The sequence below is a fragment of the Chionomys nivalis genome, chromosome 17 (assembly GCF_950005125.1).
Source record: "Chionomys nivalis chromosome 17, mChiNiv1.1, whole genome shotgun sequence".
Classification (NCBI taxonomy): domain Eukaryota; kingdom Metazoa; phylum Chordata; class Mammalia; order Rodentia; family Cricetidae; genus Chionomys; species Chionomys nivalis.
Window position 1 is genome coordinate 36,899,330 of NC_080102.1, and position 21,757 is coordinate 36,921,086.

The 21,757-nt window shown below is 47.7% G+C and overlaps 2 protein-coding genes across 3 annotated transcripts in view; one reads left to right on the top strand and one right to left on the bottom strand.

Moving 5' to 3' along the window:
- Positions 1 to 1,338: 1,338 nt before the first annotated feature.
- Positions 1,339 to 12,864, bottom strand: Cby1 (chibby family member 1, beta catenin antagonist). Of its 2 annotated transcripts, none has more exons than XM_057792188.1 (5): positions 12,777 to 12,864; positions 10,327 to 10,435; positions 3,518 to 3,623; positions 3,319 to 3,437; positions 1,339 to 2,028 (listed from the first exon to the last, which is right to left on the bottom strand). In XM_057792188.1, the coding sequence occupies exons 2-5, from the start codon at positions 10,402 to 10,404 to the stop codon at positions 1,948 to 1,950; spliced, it is 384 nt and encodes a 127-aa protein (XP_057648171.1). In that variant the 5' UTR covers positions 10,405 to 10,435; positions 12,777 to 12,864; the 3' UTR covers positions 1,339 to 1,947. The 2 variants fall into 2 exon arrangements, with proteins under 2 accessions (XP_057648171.1, XP_057648170.1); XM_057792187.1 differs by having other exon boundaries at positions 10,327 to 10,438; positions 12,777 to 12,839.
- A 289-nt stretch (positions 12,865 to 13,153) lies between these two features.
- Positions 13,154 to 21,757, top strand: part of Fam227a (family with sequence similarity 227 member A) — a 55,308-nt gene continuing 46,704 nt past the window's right edge. Inside the window, exon 1 of the mRNA XM_057792252.1 lies at positions 13,154 to 13,376. The gene's annotated coding sequence lies outside the window, so the exon portion shown is untranslated. The remainder of the gene's footprint in view (positions 13,377 to 21,757) is intronic.

The window sequence follows — 21,757 nt, forward strand, 5'->3', positions numbered from 1 at the left end:
AAGCTAGGCCAAGTAAGTCTCTGTGTCATGATTTGGTGGCCCACATGATCCCGAAGGGTTCATCTGAAGGCCTTTCTCTTTCAGCCAGCACTTCAATAGAATGGTTTCGTCACCTGGTGAAACAGTACTCATGTCATGAGAATTAAAAACAGATGTCCAGCATCATAGCTCTCAATAAATGGTTGCTGAAAAGTGGCCTGGACACAAGTAAACCCCACTGCTCCATAATCCTTATTTATATGACATACCTGGATACTTTTAGGATTTCTTCAGTACTAAGTATTCACTTGAGCTGACAAGATGACACATGGGATAAGGACAGAAGTCACCAACTTGACAACCTGAATTTGATCCTCATGACCACATGGGACAAAGAGAACCGATTCCTGAAATTTATCCTCTGACCTCCACATGGAGCAGAGGGACACATGCAACACACCCCATAAAAACAAATAAATAAAATGTAATGGAATTAAAGTTGAAAAAAAGCCAGGTGGTGGTGGTGGCAGCACTTGGGAGGCAGAGGCAGGTGGCTCTCTATGAGATGGAGGCCTATCAGGTACAGAGTTCCAAAATAGTCGGGATTACACAGAGAAACCCTGTCTGGAAAAACAAAAAGGGGTGCAGAGTAGACTTCAGGTTAGGCACTCGCTCGGGGGTCAGGAAGTGAGGCTGTGAGCTGCCATTCTCCCTTTGCCTCTGTCCATCCCCCTGCAGCGCTCTGCTGGCCATTAGGAGACTATAAGCCAAGCCTCAGCGCAGGCCATCCCTACCGTCACTATGGGCTGGGACTCACAGGCCTCCAGCACTTGCACTGTTGTGTGAAGTGGTTTCCAAACTGGTCTCTGAACACTGTCTCCTGGTGCACAGCTAGGCATGCTAACAGGCTGAACTGAGGCCATGTGAGACCGAGTGCTAAGGACTGAGCCTACTGCCGGACTCCACACCAGCCCCCCACTGAGGCAGTCCCCAGTTTAAAGCCCTGGGCTCCATGCCTCAACCTGTGTCCCCTGCTCAACTCTAACAATGAGATTCCCCTCTGGCTAGATAAGACTAAATCACACAGACTTGGGCACTGATTCCCATGCCACCCACTCCTCACCAGGTCTGCACCACATAGTGGGCCACCAGTGCCAGCTCCCTAAAGCAGCGGAGCAGAAGAATTTGAGCACAAAGTCATTATTTCTCTTCTAGGGTGGCTTCCCACTTCAAGGTGCTGTTTCCCTAACCCTAAAAATTCTTTTAGTGGAGCAACAAAAAGTTAGAACCCAGCTCTGCTTACATTTTGGGGAACGCACACTGGTTTCGTTTTTGTTTTTCTATTTTGCTACACAGAGATTATTGAACACCATTTAATAAAAATAAAAATAGTCGAAACAGAAAGCAGAGTAAATTACAATGTGCTGTGAGGGCAGAGGTTGCTGCTGGGAAGCTGATGGCAGAAGAGGCTGTGGACTTGGGGGTGGGGATTCTTTGAAGGCAGAGAGAACACGGCCGGAGGGGACAGAGAACGCAGAGCCACTTACTGTGCGCCCTCTCGTGAAGTGTGAACTGGTGTGAACTGGAACTAGTGCCAGACCCCAATGTGAAGAGGTGAACTGCCAACTGTCTGAACACAGCGACTCTGAGACAATGGACAGCTGTGTGCTGTCACCTGCAGGCAGCAGTCAAGGGCTAACTATTTTCTAGACCTGCCTGGGGTTTGCTTTAGATTGACACCCTGGGCAGTGTGCCTGTGGTGCCTCCCAAGCTATGGCCCTGGCTTGGAACCTTGGTTTCTTCCATCCCATGCCACCTCCCTGTCCCCAAGTCCAAGGGAGCTAGGGTCTGTGAATGCTCACTCTCAGGGCAAGTCTATTAATTTGACTGAACATCAAAGGGCTCTGCCACATCCTCCTCCCCAGGGGTCAGTGGTGACTTCTAATCTAGCGGGCCTGTCCAGGCTCTTTACTTCCTCCTGCGGTTGATGATCTTCAGTTCATCCAGTTCTTTGTCCTTTAAGTGGGACTCGGCAGTGGTCTCTGACAGCTGGAAGGGAAGCATCAGACTGTTACAAAGGAAGCTATGTCAGGCCATGCTGCCGGCTTGCACAGCTACTCGGCCTGCCATTCCTCACCCAGCTGGCCTCTTCAACAGGAGAGCCTTGGCAGTCAAAGGACTTACTCATATTCAAGCCCTTGGCACTCCTGTCATTTACGGCTGTGTGGCACGCCACATGTGAAGGCTGAAAATGACAGATACCGGGCACTCTATAGTTAGGGGACCGTAAATCACTTGTATTCCTCATGCAATGGCGCCTAGGGAACAATACTGTAAAAAACGTCAGGGGAATGGGACTCTAAAAGTGATGCTCCTTTCCTTACCAGGATCTCTGACTAGGCTTCACAGCAGAAGGAAGTTGACATTGATCATGAAGACAGAGGGCGGGTGGGTGATCTCTACTTCCAGAGCAAGTGTGTGGCTTGCATTAGCTCTGTGAAGTAAGAGCTACTCTGATGTGTAGTGATATCTTGTTTGTACAAATAAAGCTTGCCTGAAGATCAGAGGGTGGAGCTTACCGCTAGCTAACCATAGAGGTCTGGAGGTCTGTACAGACAAGCAGGAAGTGATAAGGTGGGAGGAAACAGGAACTTAGTCTCTTTTCAGCTGGGAAGTTGAGTAGGTAAGATGGCTGTGGTTTTGCTCCTTCTCTCTGATCTCGCAGCATGTCCCCCAATATCTGACTCCGGGCTTTTATAATTAAGACCTATTAGAATTCGTGCTACACTGAGGCCAGTTGCCCTGCTGTTGACTAAGGTGAACAGCAGTTAGCCAGCAGGACAAGAAAGCTTCCCATCAGCTCCATCACATCTGCCATCACTATGTGCATGCACCGCCAGGCCCAGGAGACACAAGAGACTGATGTTAATTGGGTATGCGCACTCAGCAGGTCTGCACTGGGCACTAACTTAGTCTGTGTGAGGCAGGATACCTCCATACCATGAGCGGACACCCCCTCCTGAGATACCTTCATCCTAATCTTCATTCCTGACCCTATCCTGGGGCATTCGGCTCACATACTTCTTCATCCGAGAAACTCTCCACTGGATAGACCTCTTCCCCTGGGCCAATGTCAGCCTCTGCTTAGACTAAAGGATACCGTCCATAGGCACAGGCATTGTGGGTATTGTTACACATCCCTGTTCCAGCTTTTAGTGGCAAGGTTGACTTTTATGTACCCAGCAAATGAGCCCTTGGGAAATCAGTTGGGTGGCTTGAATCAAGACAGAGCTTCCTTGAAGGGGACACCTAGCATCCCTTCCGGACTGCCTTGCTCACCATGTCCAGCAGAATGTCCACTTTCAGCCGCAAGAGATTGTTCTCTTCCTCCAGCTGCTGGTTCCGTTTGCGCAGGCGCTGAGTCTCCCTACGATCCACACCTCCACTAATCACTGTGTCTAAAGAAGCATGGAACAGGAGTGAAAAGGGGGATTCCTTCTGCTATCCTGATCACCAAAGTCACAGGAGGGCCTCTCACCTGCTACCCACTGGCCATTTTCAAACTTCAGGTTTTGCCCCGCCAGGTTCATGGTGGGAGTTCCATAGTCAAGGCCCAGCTCCAATTCCCGCGTTGACCGGTCTAACTGCGGTAAGAGACTATGATGGCTCGGGAAGTCACAGAACAAGAGCTCACACCCCAGCTTCTCCCATGAGTTCCACACCCAACAAAACAGGTGTCTATCCTCCCACTAGTACTTAGCACCTTTAAAATATATTTTTTTATTTTGAGTCATGGTCTCACTATGTAGCCCTGGCTGTCCTGGAACTCACTATGTAGACCAGGCTGGCCTCAAACTCACAGAGATCCACGTGCCTCTGCCTCCTGAGTGCTAGGATTGAGTGTACTGCCACACCTGTCAGTACTTGAAATACTTCACAAGGCTAGACTATCAAATGATATACAGCAAACATTTAAAGAAGAGGCTAGGAAAACTGCCCAGTGGGTACGAGTGCTTGCTGTACTAACGGGCTGACCTAGTTTTAGTTCCCAGCATCCACATAAAAAGCCAGATGTGACCACATGAGTCTATAAATCCCAGTGATGTGTATACAGGGGGAGGTAGATGGGAGACAGGAGTCTCAGTGGGGTTTGCTGGTGACAAGCCTAGGTGAAAATGACAAGTTGCAGGTTCAGAATGAGACCTATCTCAAGGGAATAAGGCAGAGAGTTACTGGTAAAGCAGGATACCCAGTGTCCCCTTCTGGCCTCCGTGCATGAGCGCCCACCCACCCACCCACTTTAAATTATAAGAGGGAAGAACTGCTCTGTTCTATGCTTGGATGTTTCCAGAAAGGCTATATAGGCTGTAATTTTTTAAAAAAATATTTATTTATTATGTATACAATATTCTGTCTGTGTGTGTTTGCCTGCAGGCCAGAAGAGGGCACCAGACCCCATTACAGATGGTTGAGAGCCACCATGTGGTTGCTGGGAATTGAACTCAGGACCTTTGGAAGAGCAGGCAATGCTCTTAACCTCTGAGCCATCTCTCCAGCCCCTAGGCTATAATTTGTAAACTGAATTTTTTTTAAAATATTTATTTATTATGTATACAATATTCTGTCTGTGTGTATGTCTGCAGGCCAGAAGAGGGCACCAAACCTCATTACAGATGGTTGTGAGCCACCTTGTGGTTGCTGGGAATTGAACTCAGGACCTTTGGAAGGGTAGGCAATACTCTTAACCACTGAGCCATCTCTCCAGCCCCCTGTAAACTGAATTTTTTACATCTACTTTATAGTTTAAAGAATCCACTGTACATCTGTATACACGTAAGGATACTTGGCTTTATTGATTCCTCTCCGCATCTACATTATACTAAGGAAACTTGTAGTTTGCTTAATATGAAAGAACATAGTTGTGAAGGAGCATAAAGTCCTAACAGTCCCTGCCAGGGCTTATTATTTAATATGTGACAGTCAGTTTCTGTATTCATTGACAGAGCTCGCCAAAGTCTCCCGAGTCAGGCCTGGTTTCCGAGCATTCAGAAGTGAGTATGAACAGCTTTTCCAGAGAGGAGCTTTCGGCCCTGTGAGGGAGACATAAGTAGCTCGAGAAGCAGGACCAAACAATGGGTTCCAGAGCATGCACACATGTACACACACACAGAAAGCATACACACATAGACACACAGAATACATATACACTCTCAGAGAACCCCCCCCAAAAAAGAGGGAGGAAGTCCTTCAAGTGTGTGCTGAAATATCTGTTGCTCAGTTGGGACTTCCTTGATTACCCTATTTAAAGGGACAGCTTTGTTTCCATGCCACTCTCCTCATTAAGATTAAGATATCTGGGGGCTGGAGAGATGGCTCAGAGGTTAAGAGCACTGCCTGCTCTTCCAAAGGTCCTGAGTTCAATTCCCAGCAACCACATGATGGCTCACAACCATCTGTAATGGGGTCTGGTGCCTTCTTCTGGCCTTCGGGCATACACACAGACAGAATATTGCATACACAATAAATAAATAAATAAATATTAAAAAAAAAAGATTAAGATATCTGCTCACTGCCTCTTTATTTTTGCTACTGGGACTTGAATGTTCTTGGCAAGTGCTCTACCAGTGAGCTATATTCCTTGCCGCGCGCGCGCGCGCGCGCGCGAGCGCGTGTGTGTGTATTCATGTATGTGCAGGTACTGTGTGTATAGGTGTAGAGGCCAGAGAACAACATCACATGTCATTTCTCAGGCACTATTCACATTAAAAATACCAGGTCAGGCATGGTGACACATATCTTTAACCCCAGCACTCAGAGGCAGAGGCAGGCGGGTCTGAGTCTGAGGCCAGCCTGGCCTACAGCAAGTCCCCGCACACCCAGGGCTGCACAGAGCCCTCTCTCAGCTTTAACCCCCACAAATAAAAAAAATTAGCATCTAGGGCATTAGCTATCCTGATGGCATTTTCACAAGTGTGCAACAGATTCCCTTCTCCCTTCTTCTCTGCATTTTCCTGATAACTGTCCACCATTCCTGTCTCCTCTGCCCCGTCCTTCTTCAGCACCTATGTTGTCTCTCAACAGCCTGAAGCTCAACAAGCAGGCTAGGTTGGCCGGCTGGCGAGTCCCAGGGACCCTCTTGTCCTCAGCCCCATGTCTTCTTCCTGTGCCCCACCCCCATTCACATGCCATAATGCCAGGATTTTTAAATTTATTATATTTCTAACACTAGATTCATTTGTTTTATAGTTTGTGTCTTGTCTCCATGCATGTATGTGCACCAAGTGCATGCTTGGTGCCTGTGGAGGGCAGGAGAGGGCAATGGGTTCTTGGACCTGGAGTTACAGATGGTCATGAAGCACCACGTGGGTCCTGGGAACCAGACCTGGGTCCGCTGCAGGAGCAACAAGTGCTCTTAACCACTAAGATGTCACTCCAGCCTCTGGCTAGTTTTTAAAATGTTGGTTCTGGGGACTGAACTTAGGTCCTCATATTTTCTCATCTGAGTCATCTCTCCATTCCTTTTTTATTATAAATTTTGAGAGGGTCTTGTTGAGGTACCCAGGCAGGCCTTGATCTTGTAATCCTGTCTCAGCCTCTCAAGTTATAGGCCTGTACTACCAGGCCATGCCCTTTCTTCTTATTTCATACCCAGCACCCAAGAGACTGCCTGATGTACAGAGTTCTCAGCTAGCTGTCACAGAACTGATTGATGTGCAGGGAAGATGACCCTGGGCAGGTGAAGCAGCATGCCAACAGGAGGCTCCTGTAAGGCTGGGTGGCTGAAGCAAAAGGCGTACAGAGGACAAGGCCATGAGGACCTGGTCACTGTCCTGTAATAAGTCACCACTGAGCCCCCAGGACTCCGTGCACCACAGTATTTCACGTTGTGTTCCCTTGTCACAGCATTTGTCTGGGCGGCTCCAAGACTGCAGGGAGGGTGGGCTCTGAGCCACTCAAAGACAGATGGGTTTTGTTTTGCTTTGTTTTTTAAGACAGTTTCTCTGTGTAGCCCTGGCTGCCTTGAAATTCCCTCTGTAGACTAGGCTGGCCTCCAACTCAGAGATCTGCCTGCCTCTGACTCTCAAGTGCTGGAATTAAAGGTGTGCGGCACCTCCACCCGGCAAGACAGATGACAGATGTTTTATAAGCTCGTTGCTGCCCTTAGGACAGGGACTTTCCTGGTGAGATCACCAGGTACATCTGTATCACTTATGTTTGGAGGTGATGTGGGATGCCCCTCTGCATGCTGGGAATATGTTTATTACCACTGGAAATAAAGAAGCTGCTTTGGCCTATGGCAGGGAAGAGTATAGCAAGGCAGGAATTCCATATAGAGAGAGACAGAGGAGAAAAGAAGGTGGAGTCAGGGGGTACCATGTAGTTGCTGAAGGAGACAGATCCTGGACCCTTACCAGTAAGCCACAGCCTTATATCAATACACAGATGAACAGAAATGGGTTAATTTAAGATGTAAGAGTTAGTTAATAAGAAACCTGAGCTAACAGGCCAAGCAGTGTTGCAATTAATATAGTTTCTGTGTGATTATTTGGGTCTGGGCAGCTGGGAAACAGAAGAGCAGTCTCTGCTTACAGGAGGGAGATTCAAAGCCCATGGATGGCATTGAAAACCAGGATCCCAGAATGTTTAGCTCCGGCCTTAGCAGGGCTGCCATTGTGATTTTAACTGGGGACTAGAGGCAATGTACTCAAAGACTTCGGAACTGGGTTATCCTTGCTGTCCACTGACCCATCAGCACTGGCTAATCTGCACAACTGGCCATGTGGGAGGATAAAGAAATCAAGGTCATTGCCTCTTGGTGTGTGAAAGAGACCACTATCACTCAGAATTAAGGTGGACAGGAATATGGTGGGGATGAAGGACCCACCAAGTGGTCACAGATGCTGCAAGGATTGTGTATTTGGGATCTGCATATGTTGCACGGAGGATGGAAGAGGCATCATAGCTAGAAATGACTTTATTATGCATTTTCTAAGTGTAGAGTCGTGCGTTCAGGCATGCTCCGTGTTGCCTTTGCGAAGTTATCCTTTGACTCAGTGCTATGTTAAAGCCTCAGATGTGTTAGGGACATCTCTTTTGGAACTGTTATTATCCTCTCAAATGTCACTAATGGTGGCAAGTCAGCATCTTCTGTGAGTCCTTCAAAAATCAACTTCATCCTGTTTTGGTTTTGTTTATTTGTTTGTTTTTTTTTGGGGGGGGTTCAAGACAGGGTTTCTCTGTGGCTATGGAGCCTGACCTGGAACTAGCTCTTGTAGACCAGGCTGGCCTTGAACTCACAGAGATCCGCCTGCCTCTGCCTCCCAAGTGCTGGGGTTAGAGGCGTGCGCCACCACCGCCCGGCTCATCCTGTTTTTAAAGTTTTGTTTTTTGGTAGGGTTGCACACCATTAATCCCAGAGGCAGAGGCGGGCAGTTTGAGTTTGTCCCTGTCTACATAGACAGCTTGGGTCAGCCAAGACTACACAAAGAGAATATGTTTTCAAGCAACAACAATAACAAAAGATTTGTTTTTATTTTATGTGTATGAGTGTTCTGCCAGCATGTAAGTAGGTGAACTTTGTAACTGCAGTACCACTAGAGGCCAGAAGAGGGCGCTAGATCCTTGGTAACTGGAGATACAGATGGTTGTAAGTCACCATGAGGGTGCTGGGAACCCAACCCAGATTCATTTTCATTTTCTCTGTCTCTGTCTCTCTCTCTCACCCAGATTCATTTTCATTTTCTCAGTCTCTCTTTCTCTCTCTGCAAGAGCAACAAATGCCCGAAATTTTTTTTTTTTTTTTTTTTTTTTTTTTTTTTTTTTTTTTTTTTTTTTTTTTTTTGAGACAGGGTCTCTTCCTGCAGCCCTGTGTGTCCTGGAACTCTATATGTAGACCAGGCTGGTCTGGAACTCACAGTGGTCCACCTGCTTCTGTTTCCTGACTGCTGAGATTAAAGGTGTACTACTACACCCACTTGAATTTGATCTTTAAACATGACTGAAATTAATTCTTTTTTTAAAATATTTATTTGTTTGTTTATTATGTATACAGTATTCTTCCTGCAGGCCTCATTACAGATGGTTGTGAGCAACCATGTGGTTGCTGGGAATTGAACTCAGGACCTTTGGAAGAGCAGGCAATGCTCTTAACCGCTGAGCCATCTCTCCAGCCCCCCCCCTTTTTTTTAAAGATTTATTTATTTATTATGTATACAACATTTTGCCTTGATGTATGCCCGCACGCCAGAGCAAGGCACCAGATCTCAGTACAGATGGTTGCAAGCCACCATGTGGTTGCTGGGACTTGAACTCAGGACCTCTGGAAGAGCAGCCAGTGCTCTTAACCTCTGAGCCATCTCTCCAGCCCCTGAAATTAATTCTTTTTTTTTTTTTTTTTTTTTTTTTTGGTTTTTTTGAGACAGGGTTTCTCTGTGGTTTTGGAGCCTGTCCTGGAACTAGCTCTTGTAGACCAGGCTGGTCTCGAACTCACAGACATCCACCTGCCTCTGCCTCCCGAGTGCTGGGATTAAAGGTGTGCGCCACCACCGCCCAGCCTGAAATTAATTCTTCTTTTTTTTTTTTTTAAATATTTATTTATTTATTTACTATGTATACAATATTCTGTCTGTGTGTATGCCTGCAGGCCAGAAGAGGGCACCAGACCTCATTATAGATGGTTGTGAGCCACCATGTGGTTGCTGGGAATTGAACTCAGGACCTTTGGAAGAGCAGTCAGTGCTCTTAACCGCTGAGCCATCTCTCCAGCCCCCCTGAAATTAATTCTTAAACAAGTTTTGGAACTAAAATATAAGTCAGATTGGACATCGTCACCTGGGAGCAAAATCAGAAAGAGGCTGGCTCTCTTAGTGGGGTCTTGAATAAACTCCGACAGTAACTGCCACACAGGAATTTAAACGTGAGTATAAACTAAAAGAATGCTGTCGTTGAACAATCTTTTGAACACTGTGTTGCTCTTACTGGTTTAATAAAGAGCTAAATGACCAATAGCTAGGCAGGAAGAGGTTAGATGGGACTTGTGGACAGGGAGAGAGCACTGGGATGAAGAAGGGCGGAGTCACCAGCCAGATGCAGAAGAAGCAGGATGTGTACAAGATGAGGTAACAGGGCATGAGCGATATAGCAGCAAGTAAGTTAATAGGAATGGGTTAATTTAAGCTCTAAGAGCTAGTTAGAAACAAGTCTAAGCTACCAGTCAAGCACTTATAATTAATTAATATGTCTGTGTGGTTATTTGGGAGCTGGCTGGTAGCACAGAAAATCCCACCGACAGGCTGCCCTCCAGTGCTATCTGTCCACCCGAGACCACCTGTGCCCCAATCCACTCACAGAATGCAGGTTGGAGAGAGAGGCCGACTTCCGAGGCGGGGTCTTCTTTGGGCTGAATATACTCCCAAAGAGAGGCATTCCTGACTTGAGGAGGAAACACCAGCACTTCCTTCTAGGGTCAAACAGATCAGTGATGTTACTTCATTGTTCTCAAATCATGAAAATATTTTAACCATTGGCAATTACCAACCCTGGCACTATCTACTGGGAAGAGTTGTCCATTTAGACAGAACAGCAGAAGAAGGCTGTCTGAGGTCCCAGAGTCCTGGCAGGAGCTCCCGTGTATTGGATGTTTTTTATGTGCTGTGCAGTACGCCAATGCCTCTGCACAATCTCCTTTAACTCACAAACACCCCTTGACAAGCCCCTCCTATTCACCCCATTTGGTTGGTGACGTTTAGAAAGCTAAGGTCTTCAGTGGGAATGGGCATTTGAACCAAACTTTGTGTGGCTTCACAGTTATGTTAGCGTCAGGCAAACCTGTCCCAAGTTGGCCTCACCAGAACTACAGTGTGGACCAAGGAATGAAATTTCTATCCCATAAGCCAGTCAGAGCTGGACCAGGAACTCTAACTTCTGCATACACACAATTCTAAAGCTGCGAAGCTACATTGGTACTTCATTCCCAGACTGACAGTGATGCTTATCACTTGGTCCCTGTGTCAAGCCCCTTGTCCTGTTATGAGAGGTAAGGTGGTCTCAAGGAAAGGAGGGAGCCAGAACATGGTGGAGCTGACAATGACACTGTCACCATTATACAGTGTCAATCCCAACCTCCTGTGTTCATAAAAGTCACAACATCACTTAGCTTCTGGGAAGAGGTCAAGGGTTTTTTGTTTGCTTGTTTTTTTTTTTTTTCTTTCTTCAAGACAGGATTTCTCTGTATAGTCTTGGCTCTCCTGGAACTCACTCTGTAGACCGGGCTGGACTTGAACCCAGAGATCTGCCTGCCTCTGCCTCCTAGTGCTGGGATTAAAGGCATGTATCACCACTGCCTGGCATCTTTCTAATTTAAGTATAACAAATAAGGAGAAGTTTTAAAACTGCAAGGGTCCAGGGTAGTTTTTTTTAATGTACGTGTTTATGTGCTGTATGCACGTGTACCTGCAGGTGTGTGTGCATTTATCTATGCGTGTGTGTGCTTGTACGGAGTCCAGAAGAGGACACCAGGTGTGCTGCTTTATCGCCTTCTGTCACAGTCCCTTAGCAGGGTCTCTCACTGAACCTGGAGCTAGACTTGTGGCCAGCAAGTCCAGGCAGTCCTCTCTCTGCCCCTGACAGTGCTGGGAGCACAGGTGTTGAGTCCGCCACGGGCTTTTTACTGGGGTGCGGGGGACTTGGATTCAGGTCATCATGCTTGTGCAGCGAGCACTCCTATTTCTTGAGCCTTTCCTCCAGTTCCCTTCACAAATCTGGAACACACACACACACCCTTCTACAAGGTGAATGTAAGCCGTAGCAACAGCCTACGAGACTCTCTGGATGACTTTACAATCAACTCTGCTGAGATCCTACGTTTCTTTTATGTTTTGCTTTTGTTTGTTGAGACAGGGTCTCTCTGTGTAGCCCTGCAATGCACTCCGTAGACCAGGCTGGCCTCAAACTCACAGAGATACATCTGCCTTTGATCAAACACCTTTAGTCCTAGGGTTCTTTAGTGAAGCCTTCTCATAGGAAGAACTCAGGACCAAGAAAGTTATGAGGCTATACCTGGTTTCCAACCAACACCGCTGCTCACCCTCAGCGGGATCCCAGCATTTTATCACTGAAGGGTCTCAACTGCTTTATTTTTTGTTATTGTTTTAATATGTATGGGTGTTTTGCCTGCGTGTAAGTCTGTGTACCATGTGCCTTAGGTCCGCAGATCCCTGGAACTGGTGCTACTGGCCGTCATGAGCTGGGAATTGAATCCATCTGGTTTCTCTCCAACAGCAACTAGTGCTCTTAGACGCTGAGCCATCTCTCCAGCCCTCGAGTCCCTTAATTATAACCAGGAACAATAAAAGCAGCCAGTTTGTAGGCGAGGAGTGTTTTCTTATTTACAAGTTGTTAGAGCATTTGATGCTCACCATAACCCTGGGAAGCAGATCAACCTGTGCCCCTCTACAGGGAACTGTACTTATTGTGCGAAGATTTAGTTCGCATCAGGTTATAAAATGCATTATCTTCACTCCGACAAGAAAGTAAAGGGAGAATCTTTGGTTCTCAAAGGCAAAAGGGTCAGCCGGTTGCGTGTCTGCAAGGCGCACGGGCCACAGGACCATAGGAGTTCAGTACCAGTTAGGAGAAATCCTTCAGGTGATGGGTTAAAAACACCGTCCCAGGATGCAAGTCACCGTCGCAGGATGCGCCCGCCACCACCCGGCTTGGCCGCCACCCTCTCAAGGGGAACCTGGGCGCCCCCCACTCCCGGGCTGGCCCCGGCCTTCGCCCAGCGCTCCCAGACGTACCTGGCGCGTCTGGGAAGCCGGAGTCCAAAGCTCTCCCCAAGCCTTCTGCAAGGATCCGCCCACGTCGCGTCAACCGTCGCGCAGGCGATTGGCGGGCGCCGGGTTCCCATCGCGCGCATGCGCGGCGGCTATGGCCTCTACCACTGAGGGTGGAGGGGGAGCCACGTCCCAGAGGAGCCTCCGCGGAGCAGCGGTGCTCCCGCGGGTTCCCTCTGCTTCAGCGAGCGCGGAAGGCCTTGGAAAAGTGTTCTGGAGTTACTCTTACGCCAAATGGTGTAGGCCGGGCGAGTAGTGCCCCCTTAGACACGTTGGTCTGGCCCCCAGGTAGCGCCGTCGTCGCCATGGTAACCGCGTGTGGCCGCCACTGGGCCCGCTCAGGGCTGCATTGTTGTGGAAAAGGAGTGTGTAGTGACCTGGGCTGGACTCACAGTAGCAAAATGGCCTGCTCTCCAGCTGCCCCACCCCGGCCACAAAGCAAAATACGCCCCTTTTCGGTGGTTTGGGGTCCCGGGTGCTGGCAGCCATCCGGAGCTCCGTCGGGTCACCGGAGGGACCCGTGGCGGACGCCCTGAGGCTTTGGGATTCTCCCGAAGCTTTCAGGTAAGACAGACGAACAGACAGAGGACGACTGCTTGCCAGCAGCAAACTGGCTCCTTCCAGATGTGCCTCCTTCTCATGCCCACGAGCAAGGGAAACTGAGATCCAGGAAGGTCACCCAGTGAACAAGGAATCCCCTCCAGAATTCCTCAAGTCCTAATGGCGTGTATTGTGTGTGCTCTGTTTGGTAAATGAAACGCGCCATCCAGGAGATGTTTTCTGGCGGCCTAGTGGGTGCGCTAGGTGTCATCCCAGCCGTAGTAAAGGATAAGACCGAAGTGCGAGTCGTTTTCCTCCTCTTTTGCCACGCTGCATTAGAAGAGTTTCACGTTCAAAATTAACCATATCTAAAATTAACCATTCCCTGGTTCAACAGAAACATAAAGCAGAGCACATTTGTAATTTGCGGTCATTCTAGTAGCTTTTTGTTGTTGAGCCCTGAGCCTTGGGAACGCCGATCCCGTTGCTTCACCGATGAGCTATACCCAAAGCACCTTTTCACTGGGCAGCCCAGGCTTCCTCGGGGGTTCTCAACTCATCCTGCCTTAGCCTCTCAGTGCTGGATTACAGACATACACTAAACCTGGCTTCAGCCCCTACACTTTTTTCCTTTTTTTTTTTTTTTTAATAGATTTGGGATTTGAAACTTGGGCTCAGTTTGTAGTTCTGGCTGGTTTCCAAATCCTCCTGCCTCAATCTCTAGAGTACTGGAGACTGAAGGCTAGTGGTACCACACCTGACCCTATGCTGTTAAAAGTAAAATCAAAACAGATTAAATTAACTTGACTACTGTTTTATTTAACTCGGTCTGTCCAAAATATGCTTAATCATATTGATTGACTGGTTTTTAATTTTAAAATAAAATTTACCTTCTTCGGTCACAGTAACCAAATTTAAGAACTTTGTTTTCACATGTGGCTAATGGCTGTCGGGATGGGCAGTATCTATAGAGCCTTCATCTGGCCTTATTGCTTTCTCTTTTCCCCTTTAACCAATTTAACTCCTGCTCTTCCTGCATTACCATTGACCTATCTAACAAGGTTGAAACAAACTGTCGAAATGCTTAAGAAGCAGAGGCAGGGATCTCTGTGAGTTGGAGGCCAGCCTGTTCTAACTAGCAAGTGCCAGGCCAAACAGCCAGGGCTACATAGTGAGACCTTGTCTCAAAAGAAGCTAAAGAGACCATAGTGATGCTATCTCATACTCATCCCTGTGGACTGCCTTTGGAAGCTCCATCACCATATGCATAACTTTTATAAAGTACTATTTATAGTTACTCATTTATTTATTTATTTATTTTGGTTTTTCGAGACAGGGTTTCTCTGTAGCTACGGAGCCTGTCCTGGAACTAGCTCTTGTAGACCAGGCTGGCCTTGAACTCACAAAGCTCCGCCTGTCTCTGCCTCCCGAGTGCTGGGATTAAAGGCGTGCGCCACCACCACCTGGCCACGCACTTATTTTAATTCTACAAGTCTGCCCCAATAGTCAGCCCCACTAGGAGGACACGGATCCAGTCTGACTTAGTTGACCCTCTTGTGTGCAGTTAGAGCACACTTGCTAGTCTGTGGGAGGTCCTTAGTAGTCATTGAGTGGCTGAAAGTTGACAGTGAACCCAAGTCTGACTCCACAGTCTGCATTTTACATGCTATGGGGATTTTCAAATCCCAGCTGCCAGAATGCCCCGAGGGGAAAGTTTCCTGGCACCCACTCATCCACGCTCAGCACCTGGCACCGTGCTTGCCACAGGGCAGCTTTCAATGAAGCTGACTCTCCCTCCTCTACAAGCTACGACTGTGCTCCCGAGCACACGTACCCTTAAATGGTATGAGGAAGAATTCAGCCTGGAGCATTGTGTGTATTTTAAACATTCCTCTTTAGAAACACACTACTCAGTTCTCACATTGGCATGAGTAATAGCGTTAGGCTATAGCTGGAAGCTTCCGACAGAGTCATCTGAGCCTAGCTCCTCAGAGAACAGAGTGTAATTTTCCAGTCCTTCTGGGAAATGGGTAGGAGGACAATGAGAAGCCTTAAAACGCATCTGCCTCCTCTCACCTCTTCCTGTTCGACCTGCCGGCTAAAGACTAGGAGCAAAGGGCAAGAAACAGTACTGACCTGGGCCTGGGTCAGTCTTCCCTTCCATCCAATGGGCTTGGTCAGGGTCATGGGTTGGTATGGAGCGATCCCTGCAACCACCGAGACCAGCGGAGTCAGATCAGAGGGAAACACGCGGTAGTTCAGTTCAACAGGGTAGCTGGTCTGGGTTCACACTTCAAGAGTCTGATCCTGAGTAGTTTCCTTTAGGCACATTTAAGCACAGCACAATTAGTAAAAAGAAGTTTCCTGGTGATAATTAACTCAATCCCACGGGTACAACAAAGCTTAAGATAGGACTGCGTCAAAACTCTTTTAAAGTGCAAGTAACATCTTCCGGGAAAATGGGTTCTATAGAAAACTGAGAAAAAAAGTTCAAGATAACATATGGGATAAGGGTCTGGAGGGCAGCGCTGTAGATGGACTGATGTGATAACGTGATAGGGGTCTGGAGGAGGACGCTGTAGATGGACTGATGTGATAACGTGATAGGGGTCTGGAGGAGGACACTGTAGATGGACTGATGTGATAACGTGATAGGGGTCTGGAGGAGGACGCTGTAGATGGACTGATGTGATAACGTGATAGGGGTCTGGAGGAGGACGCTGTAGATGGACTGAGACAGACAAGCTCCAGGGTCTGTTGGTCAGTGCAGAGGTCATCAGGCTGTTAACTATGTCAGTGCCTTCTGGGTGGGAAAACAGGTTGTACACTCTCCCTTGGAAGATAAGCCCTATGTGTTTAACCTTCCTGGTTTCCCTGGTGCATACGTGTGAGCACAAGAACCTACATCCCTCCCACAGGACAGTCTGCGATAGGCAACTTCTTCCAAAAAAACCCCAAAAAACCAAAAACAAAAAAAAAACAAAAATAAGTATTGAGTGATTAATTGTAGTGATTGCCCCTGGAGTAATTCTACTATGAGTACGAATAATAGAAACCTAAAGATAGATATTGGGAAGCCGGGTGGTGGTGGCGCACGCCTTTAATCCCAGCACTCGGGAGGCAGAGGCAGGTGGATCTCTGAGTTCGAGACCAGCCTGGTCTACAAGAGCTAGTTCCAGGACAGGCTCCAAAACCACAGAGAAACCCTGTCTCGAAAAACCAAAAAAAAAAAAAAAAAAAAAGATAGATATTGGGGTTCAAGCTGAAAGATCAGAGAAGCCAGGCAGCCAACCACTAAAGAGCTCTTATCTCTAAGAAATCTTCAGACTGAAAAGAGAATGAATTCCTGTCTCATCTCGCCTTCTATTCCCATTTAGTGCTGGGATTAAAGGCATGCACCACCACCACCGCCTGACCTTTATGGCTAACTAGCATGGCTGCTGGGATTAAAGGGGTGTACCACCACTGCCTGGCCTGTATGGCTGACTAGTGTGGCTAGCTTTGCACTCTGGTCTTCAGGCAAGCTTTATTTGTTAGATCATAAACAAAATATCACTATACTCCTAATGGAGAAAAACATAGAAGTGAGTCATTCCAGTTCAGGTTTTCTTTTTTGAGACAAGGTTTGGTGAGGTAGCCAAAGCAGGCCTTGAACTCTTGATCCTCCTTCCTGAGTCCCATCCCTTACCTTGCTGGGGTTTTAGGCATGTGCCACCATAGCCAGCTACCAGTTGTATATATTAAGTGCTGTAACAGATGAAAGTAGCCACATAAAAGAGTCTCCTCTTTGGTCCTGGTGACCTGGACTAATCCCGGGTCTTTCTAAAGATGATGTATCACCTGGTACTAAGTCCATAGATGGGACCTCGTGTACAAAGACATACGGGCATTAAGAGCACGGCATGACCTGATTGAGTCGGTCCCCAGTGCTCATCACACAGGCCTGACAACCTGAGCGCTCTCCCTGGAACCCAGCTGGAAGGAGGAAGCTGACTGCATGAGGTTGTCTTCTGATCTCCTCATGTGTACCATTGCTGTGTGTATTCCTGCGCCCATTAATAAAGATCTTCTTAAAGGAACATATCATGACAGGGAACCAGAAAGAAGTCCGTGGGCCAGGCCTCTGGAGTGCAAAGCTGGGGAGAAGAGTGGGGAGAGAGACTGAATTGGGGGAGCAGGGTGCAGGAAGGAGTGGTAGGTAGACCTAGGTTGGTTTCTCCATGACCTTAGTTCCATCCTTTCATTCTGTATGAGCTGCTTGAGGACAAAATCTAAGACTCTGGCTTCCCCATCCCCAGGTCTTCAGCATTATACTCTGGATGTGGAGGGAGATACATGTTATAGGACTGGACCCAGGAGACAGGCCAGAGTGTCCTAAAGTTAGGGACAAAAGGTTGGGCAGTTTTCTATGGATACAGAAAGCCCTAGAAGGCTTGTGCTGAGGAGGACTGTTGTCCTACGGTTATAACTCCTGAGAGCTGCAATGAGTCATGGGGTCACGTGTGACAGGGTGAGGCAATGCAAAGGTTCCTCCATCTTGTATTTGTTTGCTTGTTTGTTTTGTTTTTTTGAGACAGGGTTTCTCTGTGTAACAGCCCTAGCTATCCTGTAACTTGCTCTGTAGACCAGGCTGGCCTTGGACTCACAGAGATCTGCCTGCCTCTGCCTCCCAAGTGCTGGAATTAAAAGCACGCACCACCACCGGCCAGCCCATCTTGTATTCTTGCTGAAGCCATTTCAGGTTTAACAAGAATTTGTTCTTCTTGATAGAGAATCCCATGGAAAATTACCCAGCCCTGTTCTAGGAACCCAAGGTTGGGATGTCCTAGCTAATTTAGCTTCTGTTAAATTGTCTGTCAGTGTGGAAATCCCTCCAGCTAAGTGCTTACCATAGCTTCTGTTAAAACTGCTTACTGCTGCAAAGCAGATGCTGGGTGAGATGCCAGGATTCTGTCTTTAAAAACTCTGTTCTGCACACTCGAGGCCACACCTAGGTCCTTGAATACTGAATGTGGTCCCAACTGGCTGGAGTAAAGACATTCTATTGACTGTAACTTGTGTCTGAGTGGTCCTCTCTGGTGGCCTCCCTGTAGCACCTCTCCAAATCTTAAAACTCAGGCCCAGAAAGGCAAAGAGATTTGGTTTCATTTCTAGTTGGAATGCTGACTTGCAGAGTGGTCTGGAGCCCTGGGTTTTCCAGTCCCCTAACCTCCACCCCCCGCATCTCCTCCTTCTCCCAGGTTTCTCTATGTAACTTTGACTGTTCCGGAACTCACTCTATAGACCAGGCTGGCCAAGAACTCACAGAGATCCGCCTGCCTCTGTCTCTGTTCTTAAGACTAAGTCAGGGCTGCCACAGAGCTCTGCAGATAATGCCTGCAGCCAAGACTGATGACCTGAGTTTGATCTCTGGAACCCACTGATGGAAAGAGACTTGTCTCCCACACGTTGTCTTTTGACCTCCACACACACTGGAGCATGTGAACTTACAAAAAAAATTTAAAAACATAAAAAAGAAAAGTTAAAAGTTTCTGTTATGGGTGTGGGGAGGTGGCAGGCATTTCTGAGTTATAAGAATCAGTGCATGGGGGCTGAAGAGATGGCTCAGTGGTTAAGAGCACTGGCTGCTCTTCCAGAGGTCGTGAGTTCAATCCCCAGCAACCATATGGTGGCTCACAACCATCTGTAATGAGATCTGACGCCCTCTTCTGGCATGTGGGCATACATGGAGGCAGAATGTTGTATACACAATAAATAAATAAATCTTTTTTTTAAAAAAAGAATCAGTACAGAGTGGGACGGTGGAGGCGCACACCTTTAGTCCCAGCACTGGGAGGCGGAGGCAGGCGGATCTCTGTGAGTTCGAGGCCAACCTGGTCTACAGAGTGAGCTCCAGGACAGCCATGGTTACACAGATAAACCCTGTCTTGAAAAACAAACAAAATACGGGGCTGGGGATAAAGCTCAGGGGAAGGGAGCTTGCCTAGCGCCGGCAGTCCTAGGTTAAATACCCACTGGAGGCGGGAATGGCTGGGGAGTTCCTTGGTGGGTAAAGTGCTCACTGCCTAAGCATGAGGACCTGAGCCGGGATCCCCCAAATCCACGTAAATAACCAGTCTTGGTGGTGTGCTCCGTGTCAGAGCACGGTCCAGCATGGTTCAGCATGGAGGCATGGGAGGAGGATTCCGTGTGCTTGTGAGAACACTCTAAGGAAACAAGAGGAGTCGTGACCCCAATTTCTCCAAAACACAGACTTGTTCTTGGGGTGCGTTTGCGTGCTCCATCCAGGTGCAGTAGATAGGACCGAGCTCACCTCAGATTTCCTAGTACTGCTTGCTGGTGTTGCTCAGTTATACACCTAGGGGAGAATGCGTTCTTGCTGTGAGCAGCCTGTCTTTGGAATTCTACACGGTGTGAACTCAGGAGAACCCTAGTCCTACGTGACCTTTCTTAACCCTGAGAATAAATTGTCTGAGGTTCTGAATAAAATTGGCCATTGCATTAGACTTTCATCTGTGTCATTTATTGGTTCCATTCTCCTCGGTCCCATTACATCTAGAGGTGACATACTTGTCACCTCTTTCTGGGAGGTTCAGGCTAGGAGATCCCAAAGCTTGTGTCGGTCAGCCACTCTAGCTGAAATGGTAAACAATGAGGAGCCCTATCTCACAAAACATGGAGAATTGATTGACATCATCCTCTGGCCTCTGTATGTACCTACACGGGCATATGCACAAGCACACACACACACACACACACACACACACACACACACACGGGAGTACTTGGGCCTTAAAATCATGTTAAGAATTAGCTTCCTGCTTTCTGTCCTAGCAAAGGTGCAGACTCAGCCAGAAATCCACCCTGCCCTGGGGAGGGAGCATGAGGCCTTTAGTACCAGGAATTGCCACAGCTGGTTTCCTACCAGACGCCCTCTTGAAGGCCTCTGTAGCCAGATGGGGCCAGAGTCTCAATGAATAAGTGTATGCAGAAAAAGGAGTGAAAGATTGGTATACTAAAGTAGCCTTTTAAAAATATTGTAGCCAGGTGATGGTGGCACATGCCTTTAATCCTAGCACTCAAGAGGCAGAGGCAGGCAGATCTGAGTTCGAGGTCAGCCTGGTCTATGGAGTGAGTTCCAGCACAACCAGAGAGAGAGACCTGTCTCAAAAACAAAACAATGACAACAGAAAAGATTTCTTATGTCATTAGGTTTTGAATATTAAGAAAAATACTGCTGAGTTTTCTTAGAGGTTGATTTTATTTTTATGCATGCGTGGGCACAAGCTCACATGCAGATGAGAGAGGAGGCCAGAAGAGGGCATCAAATCACTGGAGTTATGAGTGGGTGTGCACTGCCAGGCGTGAGGTGCCAGGACACAAAGGCACGGTCTCTGCAAGAGCAGCAGACCCCTGAGCCGTATTCCCAGCCCTCTGCTGTTCATTTGATTTTGACTTTTTATTTTAGATTAGATTTATGTAGTCATCGTGATTGAAGGTGTGTGTGCGCCACAGTGCACATATAAGGCCAAAGGCAGCTTGTGCGAGTCGGTTCCCTCCTACTACGTGAATCCAGGAATCAAAGTCAGGTCACCTTTTCCTACTGAGTCATTTTGCCAGACCCTGCCTGGTGGCTTTGACAATTGTTTAAGAATAGTATGTGTGTTTTAAGGGCTTTGCCATGTGGATATATTTTGCTACTGTGGTTGACTCCTTGTAGTGTTTTGACACTACTATTTTATGTCTGTTACCTTGATGGCATTCTTTGTCCAAGCCGAGGCCACCTGCCTTCCCAGCTAGGACTTTACAAATCGGATTCACCAATTTAATCTACCCCGTACTGCCGCTGCTGTTCATTTTTACATCTCCCCTCCCCCTTTTCCTGTCTCCTTTGCCACTTCCCCTCCCCTTTCTCCTCTTGGAAATGGTTCAGGAACTGTGCAGTGTAGGCTGAGCAGTTAAAGGGACTGAGTGAGCACACGGAACAGGCCTTCTTTATACTTCCTTGCAAAGCATGCTGCTGGCTAGGCTACACACACACACTCTTTTCCCTTCAATGCGGTACAGTTATTTACTTACCCATTGGAGTGGAGGAAGTGAGCGTAGCATGGCATATGTGTCAGGGGATAACTTGAGGGAATGGGTTCTTTCCTTCGCCGTGTGTGTGTGTGTGTGTGTGTGTGTGTGTGTGTGTAGGGGGTTGAAGGTTTTGAGCCGTCAAACTCTGGTCATCAGACTTGTCAGCAAGTGTCTTAAGCCTTGAGCCATCCCCCCCCCCAACCTTTTTTGCTTGTTTGTTTGCTTGAGACAGGGTTTCTCTGCTCTGTGTATGTCTGTCCTGAAACTCACTCTGTAGCCCAGGCTGGCCTTGATCTCAAGGATACACCTGTTTCTGCCCGCTAGGT